The sequence below is a fragment of the Diabrotica virgifera genome, chromosome 7 (assembly GCF_917563875.1).
Source record: "Diabrotica virgifera virgifera chromosome 7, PGI_DIABVI_V3a".
In the NCBI taxonomy this organism is placed as follows: Eukaryota; Metazoa; Arthropoda; class Insecta; order Coleoptera; family Chrysomelidae; genus Diabrotica; species Diabrotica virgifera.
The window spans coordinates 45,450,894-45,475,537 of NC_065449.1; the positions used below are offsets into that span (position 1 = coordinate 45,450,894).

General features: G+C 33.5%; 1 protein-coding gene across 2 annotated transcripts in view; it reads right to left on the reverse strand.

The window, feature by feature from the left end:
• The window catches only part of LOC114329216 (heat shock 70 kDa protein 4), a 78,762-nt gene extending 54,935 nt beyond the window's left edge, over positions 1–23,827 (reverse strand). The window contains exons 1-3 of one of the 2 annotated variants that reach the window (XM_028278252.2): positions 23,526–23,827; positions 23,130–23,328; positions 1,405–1,588 (exon numbers count right to left, since the gene is read on the reverse strand). In XM_028278252.2, coding sequence (XP_028134053.2) covers positions 1,405–1,588; positions 23,130–23,328; positions 23,526–23,641 — 499 coding nt within the window. In that variant the 5' untranslated portion in view covers positions 23,642–23,827. The remainder of the gene's footprint in view (positions 1–1,404; positions 1,589–23,129; positions 23,329–23,525) is intronic. The other variant, XM_028278253.2, reaches the window with a different exon arrangement.
• Positions 23,828–24,644: the final 817 nt, after the last annotated feature.

The following is a 24,644-nucleotide window of genomic DNA, read 5'->3' on the forward strand; positions in this document are numbered from 1 at the left end:
CGCCTATTTCTGGAAGTATATATTTGTTCTCGTCTTGCTAGGGCGCATCGAATAATACAGGGTGTCCCCGAAAATAGTGCGTTCCTTTAAGGTATGGATATACAGTGGAACCTCGATTATCCGTCTCTCTATTAACCGTCACCTCTGTTAACAGTCAGGGTCCATACCAATGACATATAAGATATATCCTGTCCTGTATATGTCAATGGTCCATATCATATATTGACTACATAAGTAAAAAATTCAGTCATCAATTCATTTTGTTTGAGCATTGCGATAAGCCAAACGAAATTCGTTGAAATGTACACGTGCAGTTACGCCACCACCGCATTTTTTTATGTAAATAATTTTTGTTCTTATTCAGGGCTCTGGATTAAATTTCAATTTAAATAGGTGATAAATGATACCATGCTTTTAGAGTTCTATTTTTAGAATCACAAGCCGAAAATAAAAATGCACAGCACAATAATTATTACAGTCAATATCTGTGTGTCACCATAATTAAATATGATTCAAATTCGAACATTGATTGTGTCACTTAGTCGTTTGATCAATTAAGTTTTGTTAATGTTCTGTTAACTGTCTTTTCGATTATCCGTCATACCCTTGGTCCCGTGCCCTGATGGATAATCGAGGTTCCACTGTAATACACAATGTAGAATAGAAAAGTCCTATAACATTTTTTTCTAAAGTTAACCGTTTAAAAAAAAATTACATTGTTCTCCAAAGGAGCGACCTTTTATTTTCATTACATTAAATAACTTGGCATCACTGTACAAAAACTGTTTGTGACATGGTTATTGACACCAAAAAATGTAGGTCAGACAGGTACACCTGTAAAATAATTATAACACCCCATGTTTGAAAATCAAACAAAACAAGAATTTGTTTGTTTGTTGAGGAGGAAGAAGGGGTTTAATGTAAATATTAAAGGCCCATGCCCCAACTAATTTTGAATTGTGATTGTTTATTTTTAGATTTTTGTATACATAGTTGTCAAGATTTCAATTTGCATACCAAAATGTATTTTGGCTTTTTGGCCAAACGATTGAATTTAGAAAAAAATGTTAATAGACTTTTTTGCTCTACATGGTGCCTTCTACCTATATCTTTAAGGAACGCACTATTTTCGGGGACACCCTGTATATTGCTTGTACAACTATGACTTTAAAACAGTATTGTCGGTTGCAACTCTGGAACAGGAAGTCAGAGGTCAAAGTTCTCACCTTTAATACTATCTTTGAGTGATTATATCTCATTGGACACCTCAAGCCATTCTATTTATTCTAATAATGGATGGGTTATGTTGACGGATGGACAGACATGGATAATTTAAGGTTCTCACATTTTAATGTTGTAAAATGGATGAAAACAAAGCTGATCAATACATGGAAATATGCTTACCTGCTATGGCTGCAGAATCTAATAGTGCCTTCCTCTCATTGTTTGTAAAGTAAGAAGGAACTGATATAACACAATCATTTATGGGAGTTTGTAGAGCTGTCATAGCACTATCTTTTAATTTTGTTAACAACATGGCCAAACATTGTTCTGGTGAAAATTTATGTTCTTCATTTAAATAATTTACCTAAAATTAAAATTTCTTAATGTTTTAAAAAATATTTAATAGTCTTCTGACAATGTAAACCCGTGAACATACATAGCACTATCTTTTAATTTCGTTAACAACATGGCCAAACATTGTTCTGGTGAAAATTTATGTTCTTCATTTAAATAATTTACCTAAAATTAAAATTTCTTAATGTTTTAAAAAATATTTAATAGTCTTCTGACAATGTAAACCCGTGAACATACATAGCCAAACAACACTATCTTTTTTTACATACAGTGCTAGTCAAAAGTCTGTACTCCCCTCATATCTTTTGAACAGTTATACCTATAATAGTGAAATTTGGAAGAAGGAAATAAACGGACGTAAGCTTCTTAACTAGTCATGTCAGCTGACGTAATAGTGACAGATGACTTTACAGTGCCACTGTGACAGATAATTTTAAATGGGACCTTATGGCAAGTGACACCTCGTTTGAAAGGTATTGAAAATACCTATTCAGTCATACTAATTTTGTTTGAGTTTAAACTAATTTTGATGAATAAATTATATAAATGTAAAATTGTAGTTTCGCATTTAATTAATAATAATTTAAAATTCCGCCTATGATTACTTGGCAAAAAGATTGACGTTGACGTAAAAACTACTAGAGAATTGAAAAACGTCAACTTTTTTGACAAAAAAAAAAACATAGGCGGACATTTGAATTTTTCTCAATTAAATGCGAAACTACAATATTATATTTATTTAATTTATTCACCAAAATCAAAATCAACTTAAACCCAAAAAATTAGTATGACTGAATAGGTATTTTGAATATCTTTTAAATGAGGTATCACTTGACATACGATCCCATTTAAAATTATCGGTCACAGTGGCTCTGTAACGTTATCGGTCACAGTGGTTCTGTAACGTTATCGGTCACAGTGGCTCTGTAACGTCATCTGTCGCTATTACGTCACCTGTCATGACTAGTTAAGAAGCTTACGTCCGTTTATTTCCTCTCTCCAAATTTCAATATTATAGGTATAACCGTTCAAAAGATACGAGGGGGGGTACGGACTTTTGACTCGCACTGTATATTCACTACTTCATATGGATTCTTCTATCATTAACTTCATGGGGAAGTACCTATTTGCTCCTTTTTTTTTATGAATTTTCATTCAGAGCTTCTGTCTTTTATACAATAATCTCCCTTGATAATACTAATAAGAAGATGCTTTGTTTATTTTTTTATTTCAAATTCGAAGACTGTATAACTTTTAGATGTTTTGCAGTACATCATGATAGCAGTATATCTCTGATATTCCTCAGCCAAGACTTCTTGTTTCTTCCCAATCCATTTATTCCTTCTTCTCTACCTTGCATGATGAAATGTAGCAGGGAATATTTATTGTTTCGAAGTATGTGGCCCAGATACAATGTTTTTCTTTTAATTGTGTTCATAAGCTTTCTGTCACATCCAATTCGTCTTAAAACTTCTTCAGTCTTGAGGCTTTTACAGTCCAAGGATTTTTCAGAATACTCTTATATAGCCACATTTCGAATGCCTCCAATTTTTTTATGGATTGGGCTTTCAGAGTCCAGTAGTTGCGACTAGTAAGCTTCTACCCCATCTAGTAGTTGAGACCAAATATAACATTTGTCGAATCTCAATCTTATAGCCATACTCGATTTCTTATTTGTAAACATTGACTTGTATTTTATAAATCCTTTTTGAGCTACAGTAGAACCCCGCAAATCCGAACTAATTGGGGGGACAGCCTGTTCGGATTCCGAAAAGTTCGGATTATCCAAAAGTTAGCCTTAACTAGTAGTTCAAAGCTTTCATTGTGATTTTGAGTAGCCAAACGTTCTCGCAAGAGTGTGGACAATATTTTTGGACTCAAGTTGACTACGAGAGAACCAAAGTAAGTTTGTGTTTAACCTTTATAAACACTTTATAAACCTATATATTTAAAGTATTCTCCTTTTCATGAACATTTTTCAGTGCGTCACAAATTATAGAAAAAAAGGTAAGTCCGTGATAATACACATTTATGACATTTATTCTAACGTGACATTTTAGTTAAATCTGACAGTTGTCAAATTTTATTTTCAATTTGGAATAAAACCAAATCAATTGTGTCTATTGCATTTATAAAATGGTATTTTCTTTCATTTGTATAGTCTTATAAATTGTACAGATTATATTGATAATATTATTATTTTATTTAATAAATAATTCTTTTTTGATTATGGCGCCATCTATCGACAACTAGAATAGTCACCGAACTAGAATAATTACCAAAGTATTCACAGACGTGCCTTTTTTTCTGTCACATACAATTTAATGCGTTAGAGAGAAATCGAAAAACTGTGACGCACTGAAAGATGATCATGAGAAAAAGAATATAATATTTATTTTTAAGAAATTTTAAATGTCGAAAGTCCTAGTAATCTTACATTGTCCAATTTTCTGGCTTTACTCTGTATAATAAACATGTTTTTAAGTTTTTATCTTGAATTTTTAAATTTTTTTCACTTTCTGTTGGTTTGGATTTGCCGAAAGTTCAGATTCGCGGGGTTCGGATTTACGGGGTTCTACTGTTATTTCTATTTTGACCTTTATCTCCTCATCTTGGTTTAATTGCGAGTTTATATTATGCTATACATGACTGCAAAATAAAGTAAAATGTATGGAGCAACGTGATGCAAGTCCTATATTGATATGTGGGTCGCATAGTAGTCCTTTCATTTGTATGAATGAGACTCTTGCTTGTTCAATTTTGCCTTTAATTTCAAGATCCAGAACCTTCTTCTTATTGCGCTGTCTCCTTTCGAAAATTGATGATTCAAATGGCAATTGCAGCTGTGGAAACTGCTGCACGAAAAATTTCTGCAGGCGAGCAGTCAAACCATCTTCTCACAAGTTCTTGTGTGCTATTGTTTATCCAGCAATCCAGGATGTTTTTATATGTTTACTTATTCCAAGATGACTTCCTTTAAAACACCAACCAAAAGACATAAAAAAACCCAACTATAGATATAAGAGACATAAATAATAACATGACAGCTAGTATATTTTTAAGTTTCAACAGTTTTTTTCTTTAATTTTGGACCTTTATGGGGACAGGGGTAATTTCTCCTATTTCTCCCACGAAGATCTGCCACTGTCCTAGAATATGAAGGAAATCCTGAAGAAGTTATTTATCAACCCATTAAATCTATGGTTACATTATCACACAACACATGGTTGTTATAAATATGACCCTGAATGGTTACATCACAACATTTATTAAACAGTGCTGTTTGATAAGAACAATGTCAGATAGCAAAGTTTAGATAAAAGACAAAAAATTGTTAAATTGAAAGGGTGTGTATAAGTGTAATATCCTGCTAACGTCATGAAAATGCACAAATTATAAATATTTGATCTTTGATTACACTATTTTAAAATAGTTAAAAAAATAAAAACTGAATCATCCACTATTTCATTCTTTTTTATGAAATATGAATAATGTAATACTGTGTCCGATTAAACAACCACTATGTTAGAAAAAGCATATTAAGTTAAGATACCTTTTTATGTGAAGGTTTCACATCTCTTTGTAATATTATTATAGGCAACAAAAATTTAATCATCATACAGTATAACCCCACAAATCCGAACTAATTGGGGGAGAGCCTGTTGGGATTCCAAAAAGTTCGGATTATCCGAAAGTTAGCCTAATTAATAATTCATAGCTTCTGTTGTCGTTGTTGTTAAGAATGCGCCTTAGGCCCTTAGGACTGCAAACATTTTCGCAAGAGTGTGGACAATATTTTGGGACTCAAGGTGACTACAAGAGAACCGACGTAAGTTTATGATTAACCTTTATAAGCACTATATATAAAGTATGTATTCATGGGTAAAGACTGATAATATAAGAGAAAGATAAGAGGAAGAAGGGCTATAGGAAGAGAGTGTCATGGCTGAAGATTTTAAGGGACTGATTTAAATGCAGTTCTATAAAACTCTTCAGAGCGGTGGTAGAGAGTAAAGATAGTGATTGCTGTCTCTAGTGATGTTAGAAGAGAATATTTTCGAGAACGAGAATATTCTCGAGAATATTCTCGGCCAGAAAATTCTCTCGAGAATATTCTCAGCAAAAATTATCTATATTCTCAAAAACCAAAACAAAAATAAAAACTAGATACGGGTCAAATTATTATAATTTAAAAAATATGTAGGTATGTTTTTGCCAATCCCATGAACCACTAGCAAGGGTGTTTACAGTGTCAATATTTATTGTTTTAGTGCAATATTAACGTGCAAATATTTAGAATAGTGTTCATTTAAGCAAACAAGAACAAATTGAGGAAACTGAGTTTGTAGATAATTTAGCAAATTTAAAATATGGTGATGAGTCGACTGAAATAATGCCAGATTTGGCACTTTATCAGTCTGAGGGATTTTTTAGAAAACCATACGTTGTAAAATCAATTGAAAAACTAGACTTAATCATATGGTGAAAAGGTACATGTTTCGGAACAAAATTAACTAAAACAGTAATTGATATATTAAGCATGTCTTCATCCAGTGCAACTGAAAGAAGTTTCAGTACTTATGGTTTTTTATCCACTCCTCTAAAAGAAACCGGCTCACTGCTGAATGGGCTTGTAAGGTAACTTTTATTGCTCACAATTTAAAATTGTTAGACGTAGACCAATCAATGACTGAGCTGGCCACTCGTGAAAAACAGAATCCCACAACTCATCAGTACATTAAAATGCAGATTGTAGATGACTAGGATGAGCTAATGATAGAAATAGATTCTGAATCTGAGGTCTCATCTTTTATCATACCACATCGATTATTTGCTGTTAAGAAGAAAATTTCATTTTTTTATCAAAGAAATTTTGTGTTTCCTGTTGTTTTTGTATTTTTTTATATACAAAGAACACTGTTGTTTTGTCTCATAATTTTGTATATAAGATCATGATTTTTAAAACTCTATTTTTCATCTTCAACAATATTCTTAAGTGCGTCATGGGGTTCATTCTCAGAAAATTCTCCATATCGAGAATATTCTCCGATTTTTCATTCTCGAGAATTTTCCAACACTAGCCGTCTCCCAACCTCAGATTGGGAAAGGGTACTTCAAGAAGATTAATTTTTAAGAAATTTTAAATGTCAAAGTGCTATTAATACTACATTTTTTAATTTTCTGGCTTTACTCTGTATAATAAACATGTTTTTAAGTTTTCATCTTGAATTTTTTAATTTTTCTCAACTTTCTGTTGGTTCGAATTTGCTGAACATTCGGATTAGTGGGGTTCTACTGTATAGAGATAGTCGGAGAGATAGAAGCGGATTTTGTGCGTGATAAGTAATATGGAAAAACTATACGGGGATATGTTGAATTAGTTGTGTACATGACTTTCACCAACGGCCGGAAACCAGAGTTGGGGCCGAGGGTAGTTATAAGGGGTCAAAATCGCGGATTTTATTATTTATTTTATGACGCTCATGATCGAGATAGTGCACCAAAATTTGGGAATAAGTAGGTCATAACGTACCTAAGTAAAATCTCAAGGGGCTCAACGCTGCGTGGCCGACAAAGGGGTGGGGATAGGGGTGAATATAAAAAATATAACGGGTTTTCTGCGACGTTCGTGATTGAGATAGTGCACCAAAATTTGGGTATAAGTAGACCGTGACATAAATAATTTAAATCCCCAGAGCTAGAAACCAGAGTGGGGAAGGAAGGTAGTTATAAGGGGTCAAAGTTCCGTTTTTTATTATTTTTTTTGTGACGCTCATGATCGAGATAGCTCACCAAAATTTGGGAATAAGTAGGTCATGACGTAACTAAGTAAAATCTCCAGGAGTGGAACGCTGCGTGGTCGACAAAGGGGTGGGGCAGGGGTGAATATAAAAAAATGTAAGGGGTTTTTTGCGCCGTTCGTGATTGAGATAGTGCACCAAAATTTGGAAATAAGTAGACCATGACAGAACTAAGTAATATCTCCAGAGGCGAAAACCAGAGTGGCGGACGAGGGTAGTTATAAGGGGTAAAAGTCGCGGTTTTTATTATTCTTTTACCATGGATGGAGATAGTGCACCAAAATTTGGGAATAAGTAGATCATGACATTACTAAGTAAAATCTCCAGGGGCGGAACGCTGCGTGGGGGACAAATGTTGTGCCGGGTCACAAAAAAATAATACACACTGCGACTTTGACCCCTTAAAACTACCCTCATCCCCAACTCTGGTTTCCGGCTCTGGGGATTTTACTTAGCTAAGTCATGGTCTGCTTATTCCCAAATTTTGGTGCACTATCTCAATCTAGCATGTCGCAAAAAACCCCTTATATTTTTTATATTCACACCTACCCCCACCCCTTTATCGGCCACGCAGCGTTCCACCCCTGGAGATTGTAATTAGAATACACAAAATATAAGGGGTTTTTTTGCGACGTTCGTGATTGACAGAGGGCACCAAAATTTGGAAATAAGTAGACCATGACATAACTAAGTAAAATCCTCAGAGCCGGAAACCAGAGTTGGGCATGAGGGTAGTTATAAGGGGTCAAAATTGCCGTTTTTATTATTTTCTTTGTGATGCTCATGATCGAGATAGTGCACCAAAATTTATGAATAAGTAGGTCATGAGGTAACTAAGTACAACCTCCAGGGGTGGAACGCTGCGTGGCCGATAAAGGGGTGGGGGTAGGTGTGAATATAAAAAATATAAGGGGTTTTTTGCGACATGCTAGATTGAGATAGTGCACCAAAATTTGGGAATAAGTAGACCATGACTTAGCTAAGTAAAATCCCCAGAGCCGGAAACCAGAGTTGGGGATGAGGGTAGTTTTAAGGGGTCAAAGTCGCAGTGTGTATTATTTTTTTGTGACCCGGCACAACATTTGTCCCCCACGCAGCGTTCCGCCCCTGGAGATTTTACTTAGTAATGTCATGATCTACTTATTCCCAAATTTTGGTGCACTATCTCGATCACGAACGGCAAAAAAACCCCCATATATTTTTATACTCACCCCTGCCTACCACCCCTTTGTACCCCAAGCAGCGTTCCGCCCCTGAAGATTTTACTTAGTTACATCATAACCTACTTACTCCCAAATTTTGGTGCACTATCTCCATCATGAGCGCCACAAAAAAGAATAATAAAAACCGCGATTTTTGCCCCTTATAACTACCCTCGTCCGCCACTCTGGTTTCCGCCTCTGGGGATATTACTTAGTTATGTCATGGTCTACTTATTTCCAAATTTTGGTGCACTATCTCAATCACGAACGTCGCAAAAAACCCCTTACATTTTTTTATATTCACCCCTGCCCCACCCCTTTGTCGACCACGCAGCGTTCCACTCCTGGAGATTTTACTTAGTTACGTCATGACCTACTTATTCCCAAATTTTGGTGAGCTATCTCGATCATGAGCGTCACAAAAAAAAATAATAAAAAACGGAACTTTGACCCCTTATAACTACCTTCCTTCCCCACTCTGGTTTCCGGCTCTGGGGATTTAAATTATATATGTCATGGTATACTTACTTACTTACTTTACTTAGTCCTAAGCCTTTCTACCTTTAGGTGTAAGGCTGGTGGAGTTGAGTTTGGCATTGTAGTCTCCATGCTTTCCGATCTTGCGCTAGGTTTCTTGCACTTTCCAATGTCAATCCCTTCTTCTCGACTTCTTTCCTGATTTCATCTACCCACATAACTCTTGGTCTCCCTCTTTTGTTTTTCCCCTGCACTCTCGTTTCGAACACTCGTTTTGTTAGCCTCTCGTTCGACATTCTACACACGTGCCCGAACCATCTAAGTTGTCCTTCTACTATTTTTTCATTGATTGGTTCTAGTTTTAGGTTTTGTCTAATTGTTTCGTTTCGTATTTTGTCTGTCCTTTTTCTGTTTGCTATTTTCCTCAGGAACCTCATTTCCATAGCATTGACTCTGGATTTTTGTCTCCCCGTCAATGTCCATGTCTCGCTGCTATACATGATTGTTGGTCTAACTACTGATTTAACGACTGCCGTTTTTACTTTTTCCGGTATCCCTTTTTTCCCAAAAAATGTTGTTTTCATAGTGTTAAATAAGCTTCCTGTTCGTCCCATTCTCTCGTTTATTTCCATGTCTTGTTTACCATTTGATTCGATTATTACTCCTAGGTATTTAAAATATTCCACTTGCTCTAGTTGTTTCCCGTCTAATTCTATTGCGTGTGTCTTCCTCGTATTTGAAATTATCATTGTTTTTGTTTTCTCTGTATTAATTTTCATATTTATGTTTGATAGTTCTTCTTCTAGGATTTCAAGATTGTTCTGTAAGTCTTCTCTGTTTTCTGCTATCAATACCATGTCGTCTGCAAATAGTAGCTCCGATAGTTGAGTCTGTTTCATTTGCCAGTATCCTAATGTTAGTTTTCTCATTCTTCTCTTGGCTTTCTTTATCGCTTCATCCAGTACCACTGAGAATAGCAGTGGACTCAGCACGCATCCCTGTTTGACGCCTTGACTTGTAGAAAATTCTCTGGATTCCTCGTTATTGGTTCTTACTGTATTTGTATTATTTTTGTACATATCCTTTATTACTTCTATTATGTGTCTGTCGACTCCCCTTTCTGTTAGTGTCTTCCAAACGTCCTTTCTTCGGATTCTGTCAAACGCCTTTTCCAGGTCAATGAAGCACATATGTATCTCTCTATTTTTCTTGATTACCTTCTCACTTACTTGTCTTAATGTGAATATTAGGTCTTGCGTGCTTCTGTCCTTCCTGAATCCACACTGTGTGTCTTCCATAGTTGTTTCTATTTGTGTTTTTATTCTTGTCTCTAGTATTCTTGCTAATACCTTCCCAGGGATACTTGATATGGTGATACCTCGGTAATTATTACAGTTTCTCTTGTCTCCCTTTTTGTGTATTGGTAATATAATGTCTTTCTTCCAGTCCTTTGGTAATTCTGCTCTATTTATGATATCATTCATTAGTTCTTTCATGCTATCCATTCCCTCTGTCCCCATGAATTTTATCATTTCCGGGGTGATATGATCCTTGCCTGGTGCTTTGCCCAGTTTTACTCTTTCTATTGCTTTCTCTAATTCCTCTCTTGTTATGGATTCCACTTGTTGTTCTTCATTCCTTTCTTGTATCTCCCCTATGTTGTCCTTGTCTACATGAGTTAGCTCTTTGAAATGTTCTCTCCATCTTTCCATTATTTGTTTTTCTTCTGTTAGTACGTTTCCATTCTTGTCTTTTATATTCGGCATCGTGTGCTCTTTCTTTTGTCTGAGTTGTTTTAATGCGCCGTAGAAGAGTTTTTGGTTTTCCCTATAATTTTTTGTCATTTTTTGTCCAAATATCTCCCATGACCTTTCCTTTCCTGCTTTCACCGCTATTTTAACCTCTTTCCTTTTTTCTTTATATGCTTCGTAATCTTCCGGGTGTTTTGTGCTTAGGTATCTTTTCCATTTGTCTTTTTTGTTCTTTATTTTCTCTCGTATTTCTTCCGTCCACCATTCTGTTCTCCTCATGTTAGTGTTTGCTATTTTTGCTTTCCCGCAAGTTTCCTCAGCTGCTTTGATTATGCTGGTTTTTAGATATTCCCATTTTTTTTCTATATTTGTATTTTTTGCCCTACCTTTCAAAGTATTATCTAAGTTTTCTTGGAATTTCTTCTTATATATTTCCTCTTTTAATTTGTAACTTTTTATTTTTTCATTTACTACCTTTCTTCTCTTTTCTTCTTTTTCCTCTGTTGTTCTCATTCTCATTATTACTAGATGGTGGTCACTGCCAATCTCCGAGCCTCTTTTCACTTTCGTATCCTGTACTCTTTTCCATTTGTTGCTGCTTACCAAAAAGTAATCTATGATTGATTTTTCGTTTCTGCTGTCTTGTACTCTCGTGTATTTGTGTACTTCTTTATGTTTAAATTTTGTATTTGTTATAACTAGTTTATTCTCCATACATATTTCTATTATTCTTTCACCATTTCTGTTTAGCATTTCTTCTCCTTCTTTTCCCATGCACTCCTCTATTCCGCTGTTGTTGTTTCCGACTCTACCGTTTAGATCTCCCATTACAATTATGTTTTCTTCCCCATTATCAATTTGCATTTGGAGCTCCTCGAAAAATTTATCTTTCTCTTCCTTTCTTGCATCTTCATTTACTCCGTAGGCTGTTATTATTGTCCATATTTCTTCGTCCATCAGTTTAATTTTCACCGATAATATTCTCTGGTTAACATATGTTTCTTCTATAACGTGTTGTAGTCTATTCGGTGCAATGATTATCCCGACTCCTTCTTTTGCTCTCTCTTTTGTATCCGCTCCTACCCAAAGTAACCAATATCCTTTGTGTATTTTCTTAAGACCTTTTCCTTTCATCTTCGTTTCTGTTATTCCTAGTATTTCTATTTTTTGTCTTATCATATCTTCTACCAGTTCTTCCTCTTTTCCATTGATGCTTCTCACATTCCATGTTCCCATTTTTATCTCTCCTTTTTTCTGCAATCTAGCTTTCCCCTTTTTCCTATTTTCATCCTTGTTTACCTTTGCATCATCTTTTTCCCTATCGCTTTTCCCATTCATTGCCTTGGTTGTCATTGTTGTGGGTCCGGTCTCATTATTTTCTTTTAGTTTTTTGAAGTCCCTTCCCCGATATTTCTGTGAGTTAGTATAAGTTTCTCTTTATTATGGTCCCATTTCCACTCCTTTCCATTAATCTCCAGTTTCATATATCCTATCTTCGTAGTATTACCTTTGTCTTTTTCTTCTTTTGCCATTTTCCTAATTTTTGCTTGTATTTCCCTTTCCTTTCTTGTTAAATCTGATTCTATATACACCTTTTGTCCCTGTAGATTTTTCAGTTTTCCTTTGTTTTTTAGTACACTCATCTTATCCGTTAGGTTTTCCATTTCTGCTACAAAGATTTGGTCGCCGATCTTCACCGCTCCTCTCAGTCTGACCTCTAATTTCAGATTTCTTCCTATGAAGTGTTCTACTGACTCCTTTACAGGCTTTCCGTCGGTAGCATCTAGTGTTAGGCCTTTTAATACTATATTATTTCTCCGTCTATCTTTTTCCAATTGTTCTATTCTATTGTTTGCCATTTTTAAACCTTCTTCCAATTTTTCGTTTTTTTCTTTCAGCTCCTTAATATATTCCATCGTTTCTTTTTGGTCTTTCCGTATGGTTCTTATTTCTGCCATCATTTCATCATTTTTCCACATAACTTCCCGCATCATTTTTATCATCTCTTCATTTGTGTCGTTGCTTTTATTCGGTGTTCGTCTCGTCAGGTTACTCTTTTCAAAATATAATTTATCTTCTTTATATTTTTTCTTCTTAGATTCTTCGTCGCCACTATCAGATAGTTCTTCATTCTTTCTATAGGTTTCCTTTCGGATTGTTCCTGTTCCGCCACTGGCCATTTTAAATTAAATGTTAACCTCAGCACTAATATAAATATTATTATTATACACTTAGAAGTTTATTTTTATTTCGCACAAGAACGCTTTTTAAGTTTAACGATTATCGATAACGATAGGTCTTTTAAAAAACCGGTGTTTTTATTGTGATAGGTTTCGAATTCGAAATTACCTTATCGCCAATACACCTGCCACACGACCTCTCGCCTCGCTTGCCAAACTCGAACTCCTACACCCCTACCTCCACCCCTTTGTCGGCCACGCGGCGTTGAGCCCCTTGAGATTTTACTTAGGTACGTTATGACCTACTTATTCCCAAATTTTGGTGCACTATCTCGATCATGAGCGTCAAAAAATAAATAATAAAATCCGCGACTTTGACCTCTTATAACTACCCTCGGCCCCAACTCATATATCACAAAAAACTAATTGTCAACAACAGACACAAAACATCTGCTCCTAAAAATTCTTTGAATTTCATAGTTTAAAGTGAGTCTTTTATTTTGAAAATAATATCATTTTGTGGACAAAGTTGTGAGTTACACAGTGGCTGTATCCGTTTTTGTCCTATTTTTGAGGTATTTGTGTAATTTGCAATATACTGCTAAAAATAAAATACTAAAAATTTTAATTCTACAAAAAACTAGTTCTGATAAGGTAATTTGAAGATAGGCCAGTTAATGAGTTTGGCTTGTATATGGATTTAATTTAAGCAAGCAGAACCTTTACTCATTATAGGCCAGGTGTTAATTTGATTTTGCTTCATTAGTGAACTTAATATCTCCAATTCAACTTTAAAATGGTTAGCAAATGTTCCAGTTGTAATGATGATCTTCTTGACAAGTTTGTCGCATGTGATAGCTGCCATGTTACTGTGCACCAGTCTGAACACTGTACTGGTTTATGCGCCTCTGAACTACGCGCTGTTGTTATCCAAAAAAGAACCTTAATGTATTTTTGTGCTGATTGTCGTTTATCTTTTAAAAGTGTACCCAAACTTATTAGGGAAATTGACAATTTTAAAAATGAACTTAGTGCTTTGAAACAGGACATGTTAAAACTTAAGGCTGAAAAAGGTGCTAATTCATTTTCTGTTGATGATGTGGTAAACGAGCTTCATGAACGGGAAAAAAGATCTAAAAACATCCTCATTTTTAATCTTCCTGAATTAAGTAACACTTCTGAAGATACTTCTCAAGTAAAATCTATTTTATCAAAGGCCCATGCCTCCATCAACACAAATGAAGTCAAAATCTTACGCTTTGGAAATGTGAACAAGAATGGACATCGTCCCATTAAAGTAATTTTTTCTTCAGCAAGTGATGCTCTTCATGTTATTAAAAACAAACAAACAGTTAGTCGTGAAAAAAAGATATATTTTATTTTAGATCAAACCCCTAACCAAAGAAAGCTTTTAGATAGTCTTAGGTCCGAGCTTTCAGAGAGACAAAATGCTGGAGAGGTTAATCTCACGATTAAGTATTTCAATAACATACCTAAAATCATTCAAAAAAACCTTTAAACTCTACTGACTTGGGCAAGTTTACAGTCTATTACCAAAATGTCCGGGGTCTCAGAACTAAACTTACTGAATTAAGCCTCAATGTTTTTAATTGTACCTATGATATTATCATTCTTACAGAAACTTGGCTCAATAGTGACATTGCTGATGCTGAAATTGGTCTTGTCAATTACAATATCTATAGACAGGATCGTACACCTGCCTCTAGTTCATCTCTTAGAGGGGGTGGAGTATTAATAGCTATTTTAAAGAAATATTCATCATTACGAATCCAATCTGATCCTTCTATTGAACAGCTGTTTGTACGGTTCCACGGCAAACTTATTCTGGGAGCTCTATACATTCCACCTCAATCTCCAGCCTACACCTATCAAGTTCATGCTGACCAACTGATGCTTCTAAGTGAACAGTTTTCATCCCTGAAATTTCACTTATTTGGTGACTATAATCTCCCCTCATCTAGGTGGAGAGTTGAAGATTATTGCTCTTCTGCAACCTCACAAACTTCATCACCTCTAGCTGTAGTTGATGCCATTGAGGTTGTTTCAAATATGTGTGCTTATCATAATCTTTTTCAATGTAACTTTATATTTAATAGCAGGGGTGTTATTCTGGATCTTATCCTGGCCCCAGAAGAGCTTGTCATTTCTGAAGCTGACGATGCTTTGGTTTCACCTGACTCTCATCATCCTCCTCTGTTAACATCATTGCAGCTTAATGTTTTTGATAGGTCAATTTCTGGTAACGAATATTATTATGATTTCCGTAATGCAAACTTTCCAGCAATTCACCAATGTCTAGAATATATAGAATGGGATAACCTGTTTCGTGGTAGAGATCTTTCCGACATGATCGCTATGTTTTATGACATTATTTACTCTCTCATTGAACATTTCACTCCAGTTAAATATTTTAGTACTAAGAAATTTCCTTGTTGGTATTCTTCTGAGCTTAAGCAATTGTTAAAGGAAAAAATAAAAGCTCATAAAATTTATAAAACCTTAAAGACTCCTGAAAGCTATGCTGATTTTTGTCATCTGAGAACAAATTGTAAAAATCTATCTAAATGCTGTTATGACAATTACATACGTTTTACCGAATTTTCTATACAAAATAACGCAAGGCATTTTTGGAAATTTGTAGGTAGCAAGCGTGAAAACAATTGTATACCTGACTCAATGACCCTGAATGACTCTGTAGCTTCATGTGGCAATGATATTGCCAACTTATTTGCAGATCACTTTTCATCAGTTTATAGTGATATTACTTTAAATTGCAATGTTGACCATATTCAGTCTCAACTCAATATCTCATCATATCGTATCCAGATTTCCAAAATTTACGAAAAGCTTTCATCATTAAGTGTCAACAAGGGTCCTGGGCCTGATGGTATACCACCTAATTTTCTTAAGGAATTCAGTTTTGTACTATCGCGACCTTTGTTTCATATATTTAATAAATCTTTGGATGTAGGTCAGTTTCCGGACTTTTGGAAACTTTCTTATGTCACACCAATATATAAATCTGGTAATAAATCTAATATTAGTAATTACCGCCCTATATCTATTCTTAGTGTTATACCAAAGGTGTTTGAGAGTATTATAACTGATTTCCTCACCTTCGATAGCTCCGGGATCCTAAACTCTCAGCAATTTGGTTTTACTACAGGTAAGTCTGCTGAACTGAGTTTGTTGACCTATGTTGATTTTCTGTCTGAAGCCTTGGAGGAGGGACTTCAAGTTGATTCAATTTATACTGACTTTTCCAAAGCCTTTGACAGAGTAAATCATGAACTCCTGATTCAAAAGCTTAGCTCCTATGGCATAAGTGGACCTTTGTTGCAGTGGTTACAGAGTTATTTAACCGAAAGATTTCAACAAGTTCGAGTAAACCACTTTTACTCACAAACCTTTCCAGTTAAGTCAGGTGTACCACAGGGGTCCCATTTGGGTCCATTACTCTTTAATATATTTATTAATGATATTACCAACTGTTTTCACGATTGTAACGCCTTGCTATTTGCTGATGACTTGAAGTGCTTTAAAGTTATAAAAAATCATTATGATGCTGCCATATTGCAATCAGAACTGAATAACCTCTCTGCATGGTGTTCACTAAATGGTATGAACCTTAATTCAATCAAATGTCATGTAATTAACTTTAACCGTACTCACCACCCAATATTATCAAACTATTACATTGATGGCCAATTGCTCAACACTGTTAATAGAATCAAGGACTTGGGGATTACACTGGAAAACTCTCTTTGTTTCAATACTCACATCATCAATGTCATTCAAACATCTATGAAAATGCTGGGTTTTGTAAAAAGAACAACTCGTGATTTTACAAACATATCCAGTATTAGAGTTCTTTACTTCTCTTTGGTCAGGTCTCACCTTGAGTATTGTTCTTCAGTGTGGTCCCCACACTACTTGGTCTACATTAGGAAACTTGAACAAGTCCAAAATAGTTTCTTCCGTTACATTGCTTTTAAGCTTCATACCTATCAAGATTACGCTGTATGGCAGCATCAACTGCAGGTCCCTTCTCTTGCAAGCAGGAGAAAACAAAGGGACCTTTTGCTATTATTCAAGATCTTAAATGGTATATGCAGTTGTTCTCAACTACTTAATAAGATCGCACTGTTTGTACCACCTCGCACCACTAGACAAGTGCGAACATTTTATGTACCATTCCACAGGTTTAATTATTCACTTTTTTCATTCGTACCCAGAGTCTTGAATTTAGCAAACTCCCTTTGCAATTTACAACTGTTCGACAACTCCATCAGTCGTTTTAAAAGAAATTTAGATGGGATCAATATTTGAGTGAAGCGTCTGTAATTTGTTAACTTGGTTTTGTAATTTGTTAACTTGGTTTTATGATATTATTTCATAGTACATATTTACTTCTAATATTATATTTATATTTCTGTATGTCTGTTTTTTATATTATATTATGTTATTGTTTTTTTTCTGTACACTATGTATTTTTGTAGAATTGGGCTTGCCCGTAAAATAAATAAATAAATAAACTCTGGTTTCCGGCCGTTGGTGAAAGTCATGTACACAACTAATTCAACATATCCCCGTATAGTTTTTCCATATTACTTATCACGCACAAAATCCGCTCCCAGCTCTTAGACTAAGATGTGATCTAAAGAAGCCTAAATTTGTGATAGTTTGTGTGGTCTTGGTATTATTTGCTTTGAGGGACCTAGCCCATTTTACATACCTCCTGTGTTTTCTCTAAAGCCCAAATGTTAACAATTTATGATTTTAGTTAACTATATCTTTACTCTCTTCTTCTTTCATCTTTTCTCTTTTGTATGGATATAGTGGCATCATGTAATTGTCTGACCACTTCTGTCCAATTATCTCTTTCCTATGCATTTTGTTTTCCTTCAAAAAATGAGTAGCCAGTCAAGTCCTTTATTTGTCTGACCATTGTACTGGACAACTTCCTCTGGATCTTTTGCCTGCTACATTGACTTCAACTATCATTTGCTCCATGCCTTCTCTTCTTCTAGTTATATGTCCAAAATATCAGTATATTATTATTGATAGTTGAGTAGAGTCTAGTTTATATGTTAAGTTTTCTAGTATTGAATTATGTGTGTGATGATGTCAATTTTGGGGCCCCAAAATGATGCATAAAAGTTTCCCACTCCAACCTACAGGCTTCCTTCTAAACCCCCCCTTGTAGGTGAGGAAAACGGAAAATATTGATTTACCAGGAATCTGTACATTTTAGAAAAAAATGTTTCAAACAATAAATGTAGCCGAGATAATTTTGAAAAAAAATGTTTATTAGCATTTTTTGTGTAGAATCATTCTCTTAGAAATAACACTTGAAGCACCAGGCGATTTTGATATCACATTTCCCACAGGAAATTAATTTTTTACATAAAGTTTATATCAAGTCAACAGCAAAAATTAGATATCTTTTGATTAGATTGTGCTATAGACAAAATCAAGATGCATTTTAAGTTGAAAGTGCAGCTTTTGTAAACAAATTTTGCCTTAAATGAAGTCGGTTTTTATAAAGCTGTTTAAACTTCCACATTATGAACAATAACATTTAAAACTGCATCTTTTCGAATGTCTTCGGATATTTTCGAAACTACACAACTTCAGCTACAAAGCATTTCCCATGACGTGATATAATTTTTAATGTAAAAGTTTAAAGTCAGTGTTTTATTAGGTGCTTCATATTTTTTGTTACCAAAACTCAAAATTTAAATTTCTGTTATAGGTTTTGAAGACTAGGCTCTAGCAATGAAAATTCCACAGTGACGCATCAATGGAAGTGATAAATTTGACTGATCTCATGAGATCCATAAAAAATTACAAAATCATGCAACATTTATTTATTTAACAGCTTTTTAGAAACTGACTTCATTTGAGGCAAAATCTAGCTTGAAGAGTTGGTTCTAAGAGAACAGGTCATTCTACACAACAAAAAGTGTTAACATTGTTGTTCAAAATTATCTCAGCTGCATTTCTTTTTTGAAACGTTTTTCCTATTGCATACAGATCCTTGGTAAATTTAATGTTTTCCTATTAATCAATGTAAAAACACCCTACGATAGAGGGTTTATAGAGAAGCTTGGGGTAGGATCAGCAAACTTTTTGCATCTTTTTTGGGATCACAAAATTTACATTCTCAGTAAAATTCATCTTTTTCAAATGATTTTTAGAAGTTCACTGGCATTTTTGTGTCTGATGGCTGGATTAACTGGATTATTTTATGTAGTATACTTCTTTTAGTTCACATTAATAAAAATTAAGATAAAAGATTCAGCTCAATGTCACAAAAATACAATAAAATTTACATTAATAGATTCATCTCGAAATTACAATCCTTTCATATCAGTATGCCAACTCTGAATTTTGAATATTAACAACCTAAATTGTAATTAAAGTTTATAGAAATAACATTATAAGCTGTCCTATTCATAAATCGTCGGTATACTACGAAAACCAGATAAATGTCGAAATTCCGAAATCGAGAAAAAACGTTTTTAAAGTTTAGTGCTTTATTTTGAATTAAGCGTACCAGTTGTGTTTGATATTCGATATGCTAGTGAAAGATGCATATATCAGAAATCATATTCTATCATTAGTTTGAAATAGTTAAGAGACCTAGCTGATTAAACCTAAATTTAAAATCGAGGTGAGATCACTTATCTGGTTTTACCTGTAAATCAAAATAAATCACACTGTATTAAAGACACTTATCACCTTTTTACTGAATATGGTAGATATACAGCAGTAGAAATATATTGTTGTCCGCAAATATATACAGAGAGAGTCTGTAAAGTGGAATAAATTCAATATCTCAAATACTAATTGTTTTTTTGGAAAATGCTCAGACCCGTCGATTAGTATATCAAATTGTCATTTTTGACATATAATAATAATGTATACAGGGTGTCCCAATTTAGAGATATGACGTCATCGTTGATTTTCTTAAATGGCAACACTATCATTTTGATAGCATGTGTAAAGTTATACACATCTGAAAAATTTCAAAATTTTATTCCCTACCATTTACAAGATAATAAAAAATAACAAAGTTATGAAGAACAAGAAGTAATCAAATAATAATTGAATTTATTTATTTCAATTAAGCAAATGCTCATAACGTTGCCCATTGACAATTTGACAATAATTGAGGGCAACATTATGAGTTTTTGCTTAATTTATTGAAATAATTAAATTCAATTATTAGTTGATTACTTCTTTTTCATAACTTTGTTATTTTTTATTATCATCTAAATGGTAGAGAATACAAATTTGAAATTTTGCAGTTGTGTATAACTTTACACACCCTATCAAAATAGCTATCAAAATGACAGTGTTGCCATTTAAGAAAATTAATGATGACGTCATATCTCTAAATTGGGACACCCTGTATACATTATTATTATATGTCAAAAAGGACAATTTGATATACTAATCGACGGGTCTGAGCATTTTTCAAAAAAACAGTTAGTATTTTAATTATTGAATATATTCCAAATTACAGATATAACTTTGTTATTTTCTATTATCTTGTAAATGGTAGAGAATAAAAAGTTGATATTTTGCAGTTATGTATAACTTTACAAACCCTATCAAATTAGCTATCAAAATGACAGTGTTGCCATTTAAGAAAATCGACGATGACGTCATATCTCTAAATTGGGACACCCTGTATACATTATTATTGAATGTCAAAAAGGACAATTTGAAATACTAATCGACGGGTCTGAGCATTTTCCAAAAAAACAATTAGTATTTGAGATATTGAATTTATTCCACTTTACAGACTCTCTCTGTATGTGTGCTTAGTTGGTTTTACATGCAACAGAGATTTTATGGAAGTAAGTAGCGATATATTGTTTTATTTGAAAATGAAAAGTTGGTTAGGTGTAACCTATTTGTTTATTACACAAATTATCTGCTGAATGTTAAGTCGTATCATTTATTGGGTTTTACCTGTATGTAGAGCGTAAAAAGCTGAGAATTTTGGTATACTCTCAACATTTTAAAATTTGTCATTTATCTGGTTTTCGCAGTATACCGACAAAATACTGTATACAGTTGGAAATATGAAAGAATACCCATGAACGATCATATCCAGCACATATTTTGGATTTGCTGCCTTTTTCAATAAATAACCAACGAGAGAGATAGATTATTAAGTGTTTTCTACTAAGCAAAAACGTGTGACAGTGATACAATTGTTCAACTAGTTATATTAATTTAGTAGAAAATTTAAACTCACACTTGACTATTTCTGTACTTCTAATGTCATTCTTAGAAAAACATTCAACATCAGTAGAGATAATGATTGTATAAACTACTATTCGAGTAATCGTGCTGGTTAACTATAATCTGAGAGATTCAATTTCTGTCACTTTGACAGTGAAACTGGGTTAGGTTCGGTAGAGTTTATAAATTTTAATAATCAGTCGTATTTACTTGAATAAAAATAAACTCAGTTCTTTTAAAAGCTATTTTGGTAATATACTGTATTTTTGGTTTGGTAAGTATTTATTTAATTAAAATAAGTCAATAAAATTTGTAAGTAATCATCTCTGTCAATATGGTTAACTTCTGTCTATGAGTTTGAAAAACGTGTACATGACTTTTCAGTCATAGTGTATAAAATTACAGATTAGTATATTTTTGCGAATGTACATTTATTTGCAGATAATGTCTGGAAAATGATCTGGATACCAAAATGATCTGAATTCATTCAGTTTACTTTCTAAATCACTTAATGAAGCCGACATAAACGACATTTTTTAAATTCCTGTTACTATTTACGTCCGGCAACTTTAACATGGAGAAATTCATAAAACTATATTTGCTTACTCATTATTTTTGTATTATTAATCTATATCAAATAATTAATTACGGTAGTAAGAGTAACATTTATTACCAATAAATATATAGGTATTATCAGAAAAAGAATAACATCACAAAAATTTTTTGACACATTTACGTAGCGAAAAATCGTATGGTCAGGTAGTAGTCACATCCGTTTATTTACAGTATTAACTTAGTTTAGAGTTTAGACGTTGTTTTGACTGGAAATTTTTGATTTGATTCGTATGCATATCATCGATGACACATGGGTATTCTTTCATTTTTCCTACTGTAAATAGGGCTTTTCAATGATTTCATTTGTTTCGAGCTTCTGTCATATGTTGAATAATCTGTGTATAATAATTAATATATGACATATGACAGAAGCTCAAGACAAATAAGGATTGTTGAAAAGCCCTATACAATAGCTGTCTTATCCATTGTCATGTATTATCTATAAGATAATAAAGAGACCTTAAAAAATTTACAAAGTGCCTTTTTACAAAATGTCTTTAGTATCTCTCTTTATCTTATTTACATACCCATTTGATTTTAGATTTATTTATATCAATTTATGCCATTATTAATCAAAATTCAGAGTTAACGCAATGACATGAAACAATTGTAATTTTCAAGACGAATCTATTCATGTAAACTTTATTGTATTTGAGCGACATTACATTTTATATAAGATTTGTGGGGTGTCCTTTTGTAGTAAATAACTTGTCTATTAAGTATGATTTCTATCTGTATAGAAAATAAACCAAATTATAAAGTATTAGTCTGAATTATTAATGAGTTTATTTTCTTTCTTTAATGGAACTCAGATTAATAGATCTTATTAACTCTTACAACAAAAATTGAAAGTGGAAACAGACCTTACTATCAGGTCAAGGCCACCATAAAATTTTATATGTTTCTTTATTCCTAAGATCAATGATAACATAGGGTAATGTCTTTTTTATGATACATTAGACCATTGGTAATAAACAAACAATAACACACACATACACAATAAATTTATATTTAAGAATTATAAGAAAATCACTGAAAGAAACAAAATCAATATTTAAACAAAACATGACATGACTGCTGTAAAATATTTCTTTAAACATATTGTTAAATTTTTATGTTATTAACCAAATACTATAAAATGTTATAAGTTGTTCTTATAACATTTAAGGGTTGTAATATGTTCTTCACTTTACAGGAAAAGACAAACAGCAACATAAAATTAAATTAATATATTTATATTCTTACCCTAATTCCAATACCCCCGTTTTTTTCTTCTACAACTGTATATGGTAAAAACTGAATTTCTTTTTTGACATGAGGATCCCTAAACTTTCTACCTAACAGCCTTTTTAGCCCATATACAGTGTTCTTCATATTGGTGACTTGCTGATTTTTCGCCGCAACTCCCAATATGCGGTTCTTTCCAGAAAAAGCAACGCATGATCTACAAAAAAAAAATAATATAATAGGCCGCAATTCGCCCACAAATATATGAGTAATATTTCCAAAATTGGTAGTAAATACTGAAAAGCAAGATCACTTTTTACAAATCAAGGTTGTTTTGAAATGTCAAACCGAATTAATCATAAACGATAAATTTTATTGAATGCAGATTAACAAGAAATGTGTAACTAAACTTACGGAGTAGCCCTTAAACTGTAGTCATTTGCAATGGTTTCGATTCCACCAGCCTTTGCGACAGCTACATAACAGGATTCATTTCCCAAATCGATACCTATCACAGACATTGCAGCCATTTTAAAAAATTGTATTAATATAATAAAAGGTTTTTTCGATCACGATTTTGAACTTTTCTTTTATTTAACTGCGAAATCACACCGGCACAGTTCAGTTCACGTTTTTCTAGAAATGACTTTATGTAGAAGGAAATATCTGTCTTTGTCGTTCGACAACGAACATCACCAGGTAGCCAACAAAACAACGCAAAATAGAACTGCTTCTGGAACATTCTAGATGTATCCGACTTTTTCTAACTCATTACGTACTGTTTAAAACAGAAAGTGACAGCTATAGTAAGACGCAATGACGTTGGTAAGACTTATTGAAAATAAAACTTCGTATAGGGCTTTTCATTCACAGTCATTTGTTTCGAGCTTCTGTCAAATGTCGTATAATCCGTGTATATTAATATTATACACAGATTATACAAAATATGACAGAAGCTCGAAACAAATGACAATCGATGAAAAGCCCTATTAAGCTGTGGCTGCAAGGTAAATTATGAGTGACCAGCAGCGGGATTACGAACACTCGATGCGAGATCGCAAAACGAACCGTAGGCAAACTCGATGCGAATACGCATCGAAGCCAAAAAGTGATTACGAACTGGGTTCGAGTAGACTGTCAGAAAATCATCGGCAATTTTCGTATTTTTGAACCTACGGGATAATATTTCGAACAAATGGAATGATGTGCACGTTATATGTCAAGGAATTTCTCTCATTAACCTCAATCATTATTACAATAGAATATAAAATAAAGTTTTTATTACATATTTAATTGTTATAAACGTTTATTTTATATTCTAAGGATGATACAGTGAACGTGTACCTAGATATATAAATATATGATTTTCGAACTTGAGTAGAATTTGAGATTAATTATGATTTTTTACCGTTAAAGATTAAATGGCCAGGGAAAGATGGGAGACGTTATATAAAATTATAAAAATATTACTAAAGGTCGTAATGGTCACTGCTAACTACCTATTCACTTCATCGAATTCTGTCTCAGAGCTTT